Here is a 12,215-nt window from a genome sequence, read left to right on the forward strand (position 1 = left end):
CTGTGTTGGAAGCACAGTGGTAACTTATTTGATCTTGGCTTCAGCAATGCCATGGAATTACACTTTACACTGAGACTCTGCACACTGCAATATAAGAGTTAACATGATCTTGCTTTCATATGTTTTTGTAATGCATGTCTATTTCTCTAAATATCCCACAGAGTTTCCTAGTGCTGATCAGCATTAATGAGAAGCCACAGTCTCTTTGGCATTTTCACTGCTTGAAAAATGTCAGTGTCAGTGCTCAGTGTGCACTGTCTCCCGGCTCTGAGCGCTTGCTGCTGTTTCACCCTGATCACAAAGTGATCAAATCTTTTTTTTTTAAATCATTTATTCTGATACGGTTTTGAAGACTCATCCACTGAGCCATGTCTCAGGCATCTTTTACCTTTTTGATTATTGATGAAGGGGTTTACTTAAATGTCTTAGATGTGCCTCTTTCTCTTCAGTTTTTTCTTAAGTTTACAATTGCACTTCCTTATAACTATTTACTTTGTTTCATCATACACAGGAGGGGTAAATACAGAAATAGTTTAATTAGTGAAGTCAAAAATCAGTTTAACCATTCAAAAAAAAAACAAATATGGAGGGTGTTTGGCAAGATGTGCAACCAAATACAAGGATAAGGAAACTTTTGATTTTTCCAGGTATCTGCTGTAGTTCACTTGTGCTGGAATGTGTGCATGCTGTTGATTTTCTAAAGCCAGAATTGAGAGGAAATAATCACTAGAAACCATTACATGTTTCACTCTGAATTAAAAAATCAATCTTAAGGAAGTGCATGACCCTAAGAAAGCAAAGATTTAAGAGTGCAGCACAACACAAAGAAATTAAACCACTTTTTATTTTGATCTGCTTCTCTTTGGACCTGGATTAAACTGGAAATCTGTCTCTCCTGAATTTATAGTGAACTAAATGCTATTTGATTACTATTTGTCACTACTGCCTTTAAATAGTATGGTACAGTATTTGCAGTTGTTCAACAGTAGGGAATTTTTCCCTAATTACACTGCTTGTTTTCCACATGCTGCACAGCTACTGGGACATGCTATGCTTTTCAAGATACACTGTAAGGATTTTAGCACATGTGCTTTCTTTCCAACAGACAAAAAGATTGGCCAAAAGGCAGAGAAGGTGGAAGCTGTTCTCTTGATCCTGAATTTGCTGAGGCTGAACATACGTTATCCAAAGAGGGCTGCAGCTTGCCTATGGGTGCTCAGAGTCTTCTGTTCCTGTGGTGAGTTCCTGCACTCAGCAGCCTCTGTGCGCTGGTCTTGGCTTGATGTAAGCAGTGTCATTTAAACCACAGTATCACGGTATAATAATGTCATTAAACTCTTCTGTGTATGAATACGTGTGCCAAAGTCCATAATAGCTTAGCTTTGATCACCTTTAATTAATCAGGCAAAGCCTTTAATACTGTGTAATTTGGTGAGCGGGAGGTTTATTACGGGTTTTGCATTGATTTTCTTGGTTGATAGAAGGACAGTGTGATTGTGATGGTGAGATTGTCATGTGCTTGTCACATATTTGGACATGACTGTTATGTATCACTCTTGAATTTTATATATATATGTTCCTTATAGAACCACATTAGTTACATTAAACCATAGAAGAGATTGATACAAAAAAGAAGGCTGTTTTCTTGTCATTAGTGAAACTATGTACTGCGCTGTCTTTCCAAATTAAATTACCTACACAATATTACTTTGGAGGAATTAACCATTTAAGCATTTATGTCCTTAAAAAAACAATTTGAAAAATGTGATTAGGGAAAATTCTGTTAAACACTTTAGAATGCCTATGTTTGCTTTCCAAGAACGTTTTGCTCATTCAATGAGATTCAAGCAAACACAGCCCTCAGTACAGTATTTTCAAGTCCTTTAATTCTGATAAATTCTGAGTTTGACTTTCTCTGAGGTCCTCAAACCCTCTCTAATTCCTCTTATTTTTCACTACTGGAAGAAAGACTTATAAGAGCCCTTACATATTCCTTTCTTATGTAAGGCGTTTTCTGCCTCTTCAAGATTCATTCTAGAAAAGCTGAAATACACTACACGAAGTCACTCCTTGGTGCTGTGGCTTGTTGTTTCTTTGTGGCTGTGTGTCAAGAAATAGAAATTTTGGTCTGTGTTTAGGGCACAGAATAACTGGCATCACAGGCCACTGTTGCTGTGAAAACAACCTAATCCACTTTTGAGCTTGAATGTCACATTTGCTTGGCTGGGGTATTGATCATCTATCTACAGCAAACACTGATATTGACAATAGGTGCCATTATATCCCCATGCTGTTAATCCAATTAGGAGACACATTTAAATGAAACCACGTCTCTTCAGAAAAAAAGAGCAAAGCTGTGAAGAAGAAGCAGAAGACAGGATTAATGCTTGCTTGTACAAATCCATACACTCAAAATTATGCCAGATTAAGTTATGTTATTCATACTGTAGGTCTTTTTGTACTTGTTTGGCTTCAATGGTTGATTACATGTTATTTATATATTTAGTATTTCTGTGTTTCTAGTTTCAGCAGCTGCTCTGCTTGGCAAAAACAGGGCCCTGGATGTGGTGTTTAAACTCATAACTCCTCACTCCAAGAAGCACACACGTATGATCAAGTAAGTATATCATGACATTATGTCATTTGCTTTGCCAGTAGAGAGCCTGAGAAATTGCTATTATATACAGTACTCACATGCATGCTACAAGTGCTGGGTATACTTGAAAGGATGAATAAGCTCCTGAGGGATAAAAGAAAATCTGCTACAGCCTATAAATGGTTAAGCCATATTTTTTAAAATCCCTGATAAGCCATTCATTTTCATTCTTTCTCATTTAATAGCAGAGTGAGACATCGTCTTTCATAATCAGGAAATTGCCCCCCTGAGAAACAACAGGTCTTTTACACGTAGCAGTTGGCTGATAAGTGAAATGGCTTTTAATGCATTTTACTGGAGAGGTAATGCCTTCAGATTGAGTCTCTCCAAATCTCAAACATTTGGACAGGCAAAATGATTTAATAAATAGATATACTGCATACCATTTTGATCAGTAAATGCTTGCCGGCTTTTACTTCATACTTAATACAGATTTTTTATAGTATTGCAGCTAAGATGTTTGTGTAAATAGGGAACCACATGATTTATTTTAAAGTAAAAAATTCTTTGCACTAATACTCTCACATCAAGCTATTTCACATCAAACTTCTCTTCTCTAATACCCTCTTTCAATTTCTTTTTTGGCAGTAAAGAGACGGTCTTCAATTTTTATCTGGCTGATCTTTTTTTTAAAAATAGTGTTTTTTTTCCCCTGCAATTGCAAATGTCCTGCATTTATACCCCTTTCTTCTGCTCTGTAGCATCATAGTTATTTACTGAAAACAGTTTCTAGAGTACGTATGCATGTGTGTAAACCAGGGTCATCCAGTGCTGGGCCTGGAGGGCTGGAGTGTACAGGTTTTCAAGGTCAGTTTGAAGAAACAGTGCCTGAAGCTGTTAAGCTGTTAAATCGGTCCAGTTAAACTAGGAAACAGCTGATTTAGCTCATTAAGAGTTGATTTAGAATGAAGGAAAACCTACAGAAACACCAGCTTTGAGCACCAGGGTTTGACACCCCTGGTGAATGCAGACTAGACATATCGATGGCTCAAAACAGATGGCAAAGCTGAATCTATTATCCTGGGTGTGTTTGGCACTCAGAGCTTCCTCTGATCAGATTGTCTGAACAGTTGATCAGTGTTATTCATGTCTTTAAAAAGAGCCTGTGAGAATTAGAGCACTGTGTTAATTACCAGATACAGACGCCTTCATAACATGGGTAACTGCTAAATTACAGTGTTGAATTAGAAGAAAATGAAAATTAAAATATCCAGGATTATTCCAGGTTTTGTTGTTATTATATGTCGCAACATTGAATTTTCTTGCTCCCTAGTGTTACCTACAACCTCTTTTCGAAATAAGCTAATGCTCAACAAACAGCACATCATGTCAATTCATAAGCATGGTGAAGTGGCAACCCCACCACAGACACATGGACATACTGTACAGTATAGAATTTATGTGTTTATGTACCTGTATGTGATTGATGTCACAGACCTCATCACGCTTAATCAATTGTTCTTGTGATGTCACACCCCTGGGTTTTTAAGAATGTTGGCATTAAGGAAGTAGTTTTTCTGAGACAGCACATTTGTCAACTAACAGCAAATACTGTGCTGGTTCAGTACTTCAAGTGTCTAACTACAGGTTTAACTCAGAGGTGGGACACACCTGTTTGAAATCAAGGTCCAGTGTTATTTATCTACTGTGTTTACATATCCATGCCTCCGAGAAAATAATTCAATGGAAGTGTGAATGCCTGCACTAAGATGAGTGTGAAACTTTCTCCCTAAAGGCAAAATTAATACCACACACCAGGAAACAAGGAAACAAGGAGCAGTGCATAATTTAAATAAATAAAGAACAATACGAGTAAATCAATGGGTTATCTTACAAATGTAAGAAATAACAAAGAGTTAAAGGAGTTTCATAAGCGAAAGAAATGGAAGGGACAGCAGGCAGAGCAGGGTGCAAGCAGACTGACCCATTAGGGTCCAGCAGAGATGCTAGAAAGAGACAGGAAATGGGCAAGAGGATAACAAAATGACCAAGACAGCAGAATTCAGAATTCAATCAGGGCACTTGTTTCCATAGGGTGGGAACAGGCATCTCATCTCTATAAAAACTTTATTCAACATGGTAATAAAGAATGATGATGAAACATATGCTTATACTGTATGTAGAGTCTTCAAGAAAAGGTTTTTCACTTTGTTGTGCATTTAAGTTTTATTATTAGAAAGTTATATTATTCTATTATTAGAACTTATGCCAAGCCTTTTTGTTATGTCAGAGCCTCAGATGTACAGTATGTATATTAATTCTGTATGCATTGTCTTTAAGGTAAAAAAAAAAGCGACTCAGATCGGGAAAATGCAGCAGCCAAGAACAGCCACAACCAAAAAGTATATGAAATCTTTTGATTTTCTGAACTTTCAACAAAAGTTCTGGGCATTTACTGTTCTAGTACTACAAACCCCATATGTTAGAGATTTGTGATGTAACAATGACTAAAATTATCAGTCCTTTATTGAAGTCACACATTTACATACTGAATATAATCTGAGCCATGAATGCATTGAGTCATATTATTGTTCTACAGTTTGTAATTGTAAAGGCAATTACAGTATGACACACAAACAATGTATAATGGACAAATTAGGAAATTTAGCTGTAAAGAAAAAATACTAACAATTATTATTACTTTTATCTGTTCTTCACAAATTGCACAAGTTGCATAAACTGGTCTTAAATTAGATTTTAATTAAAACATGCTCCTTGGATCACACTCATTCAGGTGGATACAGATGTAAATTTTCCAGAGTTCATTGAATGGAAAACAGGTTAATTAGGATGAATATACAATAAAGAACAATACCAGTAAATCAATAAGTAATCTTAATAATGTAAGAAATAACAAAGAGTTAAAGGAGTTTCATAAGTGAAAGAAATTAAAGGGACAACAGGCAGGGCAGGGTGCAAGTCGACTGACCCATTAGGGTCCAGCAGAGAGGCTGGAAAGGATCCAAAGAGACAGGAAATGGGCAAGAGGATAACAAAATGACCAAGACAGCAGAATTCAATCAGGGCACTTGTTTCCATAGGGTGAGAACAGTCATCTCATCTCTATAAAACTCACAACTTATCTCATCTCCTTGCAACTCCCAGCTGGCAGCCCACTGAAACTCAGCAGGTGTGAGCCTGGTCAGTACCTGGATGAGACTAAAGTTGCTGCTGGAAGAGGTGTTAGTGGCGCCAGTAGGGGGTGCTCACCCTGTGGTCTGTGTGGGTCCTAGTATAGTGACGTAGACACTTTGGATGACCTAAAAAGATGAAACATATAACTGAGGTCATGACTCTCTGTGGTCATTAAAAATCCCAGGGTGTTTCTTGAAAAGAGTGGGGGGGTTACCCCAGATCCTTACCAAATTTCCCCCTGGCCCTTACCAATCATGGCCTCCTAATAATCCCCATCTCTGAACTGGCTTCATCACTCTGTTCTCCTCCCCACTGAGAGCTGGTGTGGTGAGGGTACTGGCACACTATGGCTGTCAGGTGGGGCTGCCCACTGGTGGTGGTGGAGGGAGTCCACATTACCTCCAAAACGCTTTGTGGAGTGTCCAGAGAGTGAAAGCAATTATTATTATTATAATGGCTAGAAATTTAAGAACATGGCTTACAAATTGGGCCCATAATCCTTGTTGGTTGGTAGATGGTTATTGATGTGATGACGTAATGATCTCGTATAATGATTCAGATATTATTTATGCCCCCTCTTAGTTTCCTCTCATGTAGTCCTTTGACTGCAGTGGGGCACAGTGAATCAGCTGGTGTCCTTTACAGCCTTTGACAACTGTAGTGGTTTATTACAAAAGGACATACTGTTCCAGCCAGCTTCACTCCTCTTGCTTCGGATATCCCTTTGGACAAAGTAGCAGCAAACTCATCCTGCAATTGTGATAATCTCTTGCTTTGAGTGGCAGCTAGGAATGAGAAACTGTTAAGCAATGCTTGACCTCTTGCTGCATTCCCAGGGAATGATTAGAGGACATTATTTGCACAGTTTCGTGGATGAACTGAGTGCCTGTTGATATAGGCCAGACATGTGCCTTAATGTTTGAGCTGCCTTGCACTTTAGTGATGTGTTGGTTTGACTTGTCCTCACAGTTGTCCTCCCCCTTCAGTTAAACTGTAATGTTCGACTTATTCCAGTTTCTGCTGGCAGATGTGCTTGTGTTTTTTATGATTATCACTTACTTAATGGTCTTTGACAAACCATCCAAATACCATTAAACGGTGCTTTAAAAACTACACAGCTGTTTTTTCCCCATACAAGCATGTTGTGATAAGTGCCAACATTGAATCTGAGTTTAGCCAAACACCCGAAAACACACACACTGGTAAACAAATAAAAAGGGTTTTGAATGATATTTTTTGTTGTTTTTCAAACTCGGCAAGGGTAGTTAGTCAGGTTTAATCAATCAATATATGTCACTTTTTGATCAATACTCTATGGTTTCTGGCCTCTGGGGTAGCACTGCTGCCTTAGGTTCTGAGATCTGGGGTCCAGTTCTGGACTTGAGCACCTTCTGTGTGGATTTTGCATGTTCTGCCTGGGTTCACATGGGTTTTCACCGAGGGCTCTTCTTTGAGAAATGCTAGCTGGGTTAGATTATGTCTTTAAATTGTTCCCATTTGGTCCCACTTTTTCCCCTAGTCTGCTGTGTTAGGCTCATGCCCTAGGCTGAAGTGGCTCTGGATAATGGATGGGTGTGTAGTTTCTATAATCCCTGGAAATGCCTGACTTAATATAAATTGACTTCTCTTTGCTGGAATAAAACAAATCTTAAAGATAACATGATTACAAAATACTACTAAATGAAAATCTATTTTCATTTATAGGTCACAGTATAAACAGTATATAAACACTGTCTCGCTGCATGGCATTTCTGTTTGCATGTATCTTATGTTCATTCCTTTCATAATCAAACTTGAGACAGTCTAATATATTTAGTCAATTGCGTATCATATTTGAGCTCATGTTAATCAGATTGGCTGAATATGTCTGCAGAGGAAAAACTGTTGTAATTCAGACAAATGGATCAGCACCCAATAGTACTGAAGCTATATCAAAAAGAGCAGTGTGCCTTGAGGTTCTCTTAGGACATTGTCTGATGGTGTAAATGACACAGTTAGATTCTGGTTTGTCTATACTTTTAATGTAAACATATTTTAATTCATGGTAAGGTAAATTATTTTACATTGCTTAGATAAAAGCATAAGAAAGGTTAGAATTGAGAGGAGGCCATTTGGCATAATAACCCCTTTGGTAGTTAGTTTATTAATCCAGGATCTCATTCAGATGTACAGTATATAACTCCTATAGCAAATATTCATAGGCTCCATTCTGCTACTGACATACACATATGTTTCATTAGTAAAGGACTTACCCCAGTTTATAGTGATGATAATGATCCATCTACATTGGCATTTGGTAGCTATGCCAGATGTCAAGATGAAACACGTCTGGATAACACTGGGAAATTTAACTATTTTTAAGCAAAAGGAGCCGAGCTGAGCAATTGAGCAATCTCAAGGCATAGCTGTATGAATAAAATTCATCCACTTCAAGCATGTCCAGAAAAACTCGTATAAGGCGTAGGTCTAGGCAGTGTCTGAGCAGCCTCTTACTTCTTAAAAGAATGAGATGTTGACAGTAAGGGCATAGTTGTCATACTGTATATACAGTATAATATATTAGTATAGTACAGTATAATAGGACTAGATGATTTATAAGATCTTCATATCCCATATTAGATGGCAGTTCCATTTTTTTAAATGGTCTATTAAACATTGGCTGAAAGGAGCCAATCTCTGACTTCGCATGTATTATGAATGTAAAAGTAGGATTGTTACATAAACTTCTTGTATCACATATGACAAATGTCAGTATTCATCTGCATACATAAAATGTATGATATACTTTGTTATACATTTTTATTTGCATCTGTGTTAGAGTTCAGTGTAAAAATGATAAATCAGTTGTCTTTATATACAGTAGCTTCATTGTTACTGTAATTAACACTGCTACTGAATAATCTTAAAATTTAGAAACTTTTGCAGAGAGACAGACAAAATGGCTTTTTTCACTGGAACAGTTTGCTGCTTCATGCCTGTTGCCCCTGTTTAAAAGAGCACACATCTCCGTTCCTGCACTGTGCTTGTTTTGGAGTGCGAGCTCTGGAGTGCACTCTTTTACCATGGCAAGGGTGTGTTACTGCTACAGGTCAGTCGGCCTTTTCACTGACACTGCAGGGAAGAGGTGCTCCATGTCCAAATGCTAACCTGTATGTAGAAAGACTGTGGTTGCCTCTGTGTGAGAGAACGCTAATGGGCTTGTAATGTGGTCAGGCCTCTTCCTGGTGATAAGCGATACTGTGCAGTTAGTCATCTCACTTGATGCAGTGGGCAGCATCATAGAGCTGGATTAGAATTATACTACCCACAGCAACACCAGTGTGAAACAGTATAATGACCCTGCATCAGTGTGCAACAATAATTCATTTTTATCGCTAGGGAGAGCCATTCTGCTGATTCTATTGTTGTTGTTCAATGTCTGACATGGCATTAGAATTTCTTTTGCAAAATGCTGTGTGGTATGTCTCCAAGCTGTTATCAGCTCGTTTCCTGTGAGCATGCAACTGGAGAGCTGGAATATCTATAAACCTAAATTTTTAAATGCTGAATAGATTAGGATTTTGGATTTTACCCACCTGAAGTTAAATGACCTGGTTTAGGTCATGAAACAATTACTACAAATTCCTAAAGAGAATCTTCCCACTAATCGAAATCAAAGTGAGTCAAAGAATAAAGCCAATTGAAATTGCTTTTCCCTATGTCTGCTTTACAGCTGGAGGCTGTGTATTTTCTCTGTGTACCTAAGAAACCTGGATCTTTTACAAAACAAAATTTACCTGGAAAACTGCTCTAATATTTTAACTCCTTAATGCACTATTTGAAGCTGAAAAATAAACAAAAAAAACATTGTTAAAAGGGGCTGTTTAGTTTTAGACATTTAAAAAGTACAATGTATAGTTATTTATACAACAATGTACATGGTTATAAAATATTGATAATTTAAGATATATATCAATTTATTATGTAAATTTGTCCTGCTCTTTGTTAAATCTCATTCCTGTTTTGCATGCACTCTGTGGTATGTCAAATGAATCAAATGTAATATTTTCTTCATTTGTAGTGTTGAAATGTGCAAATTGTCAGTCTGGATTACTCGCTTGTTTACCATATCAGATCACATGAATGACCATGCGTTAGACATTTTGGAAGTCTGAAAAAACTGTAAGGATAGCATTGTTATTTTAAGCATGTGTATCTCAAAACATCAAAACCCCTATAAAATTTTCATTCCTCTCTATAAGTTCAATTTCATAAGAGAATTTCAATAGTGTTTTTTTTCAATTGAACACCTTTTTTATTCACACTGTCTGGCACCATCCTAAGTAATAACAACTGAGCTGTGTGCAGGAATACCAATTTTTGAAGATATAACTTTTCATGCTTTTGTTAAAGTTATGAGAAAAAAATCTGTTAACTTCAAAGCTACTGCATTTTTACAATGGAAAAAAAACAGTCACCAGAATGCGGAAACCACGCATATACAACATACATATTCTTAAAACACATAATTTAATCTTTCTATAAAAAAATGCTTTACATCGCACTAACACAGGTTTTGAACATAACTGAGATATTGTTGTGCATTGATCATGAATGCTGACAATGTCTTTGGAAAAGTTCCAATGCAATGCTAGCATTTTTGTGAGCAATAAAAAAGAGATATTTAGGTACTTTATCAGAAATATCTTCTATAAATAGTTGTGTTCAACTGTGATCAATTTTGTTTTGCAGGGCAGCAATAGATGCACTAGCAGCACTGTTAAATTCAAGTAAGTTCTGATTCTTTTCTTTTTTAAAATATTTATACAGTAAATAATTATAATTATTATTATGTGGATAAAATGTTCAATTTGTAACAAAATGCAGAATGGTTTTACTACAAAACATGATTTTGCAACAAGTCATGTAACACAAAGGCTTTTACTGAGTCATGCATTAGGCGACAGTGTTTTGCAACATTGTCATAGTAATTTCTGCTGCATGTGTAGATGCATAGCGCGTTGAAACTAACACGGTAAATCACAAAATTGTTATGACAATCACCTCCACATCTTCCTGTTCCCAAGCTACACTGAAAGGAGTCCTTTGTGCTCCAAATGATGGTTTTTTATTTTATTGCTGGGAACATCTTTCGAGTTCATTTTAGACTACCAAAGCTTCAAAGAATGTATAACAAACAATTTTATAGAATCAGTCTCTGTTAATTAAAATAATACTTAGAGACTATACAGTATTGTCCACCAGAGTATCACAATAACTTTATCACATACTGAATGACTGTGATGAAGGAACAATTCGGTACCTCAGTGGCATCTTGGAGAGAAATGCTGCATACTGTACAGCCATTTTCAGGATTCTCCTACAGGTGGGAACAAAAACAGGAGGAATGGCGTCATTTGCATCAGCAGTGCACCTATTGATTGGAGTACAGAAGTATAGCAAAATAACAACAGAGATTTTAACAGTACATACATTTTCCAGATTGTAAATTTCATAACTCTTTGATCTTTTTCAGTGCAATTAATTAACTTCATGAGTTAAGGAAATATAGCTGAAGGATCGTTGCGTGATATTTATGATGATGATGTTATCCGGTCAGTCGGATCCGACTCTCGGCGATTCTATAGGCCATCTCTCGCCACGCTTTCCGGTCTTGGACTTTCCCTTTCAGCTGTTCTATGCCTAAGCCAGTGCCCGTGTTGATGGCGTCGAGCCACCGTGTTCTTTGGCGGCCTCGTCTTCTTGTTCCACTGACCATTCCAAGCATCATTGCTTTCTCCAGTGAATCTGATCGCATCACGTGACCAAAATAAGTGAGCCGGAGTCTGGTGATCTTTCCCTCAAGCGAAATTTCTGGCTTGATGCGCTCCAGAACCTCTTTATTGGTGACCCTTGCTGTCCATGGTATCCGTAACAGTCTTCTCCAGCACCATAGCTCAAAAGCATCCATCCTCTTTCAGTCAGCTTTTTTCAGGGTCCAGCTTTCACACCCATACATTGATATGGGGAACACAATAGCATGGACCACTTTGCATTTGGTGGTTGTGAGGCGGATTTCTTTGCTCTTCCAGATTTGGTGCATGCTCAGCATCGCACTACGGCCTAACGCGATTCGTCGCCTGATTTCAGGGCCGCAGTCTCCAGTTCGGTCAATCATGGATCCCAGGAAGCAGAAAACCTTGACGCATTCGATCTCTTCACAATTGATGGTTATTTTGACTGCTCCATTTCCAGCTGTTGTCATGATCTTCGTCTTTTTGATGTTGAGGTGGAGACCCATCTTTTCACTTTCCTTTTTGATTCTTAATATGAGGTATTTCAGGCCATCTTCCGTTTCTGCCAGTAATGTTGTATCATCAGCGTAGCGGAGATTATTAATATTTCTGCCTCCAATCTTCACACCGATTTCCGATTCTTCCAGATC

The 12,215-nt window shown here is 37.6% G+C and overlaps 1 protein-coding gene across 1 annotated transcript in view; it reads left to right on the forward strand.

Annotated features, from left to right (window-relative positions):
- The window catches only part of agbl1 (AGBL carboxypeptidase 1), a 178,967-nt gene that overhangs the window by 13,756 nt on the left and 152,996 nt on the right, over positions 1 to 12,215 (forward strand). Inside the window, exons 4-6 of the mRNA XM_088922306.1 lie at positions 1,106 to 1,237; positions 2,524 to 2,617; positions 10,523 to 10,560. Of these exons, the coding sequence (XP_088778432.1) occupies positions 1,106 to 1,237; positions 2,524 to 2,617; positions 10,523 to 10,560 (264 nt within the window). The remainder of the gene's footprint in view (positions 1 to 1,105; positions 1,238 to 2,523; positions 2,618 to 10,522; positions 10,561 to 12,215) is intronic.

The sequence above is a fragment of the Atractosteus spatula genome, chromosome 7, assembly GCF_055471065.1.
Source record: "Atractosteus spatula isolate fAtrSpa1 chromosome 7, fAtrSpa1.hap1, whole genome shotgun sequence".
In the NCBI taxonomy this organism is placed as follows: Eukaryota; Metazoa; Chordata; class Actinopteri; order Semionotiformes; family Lepisosteidae; genus Atractosteus; species Atractosteus spatula.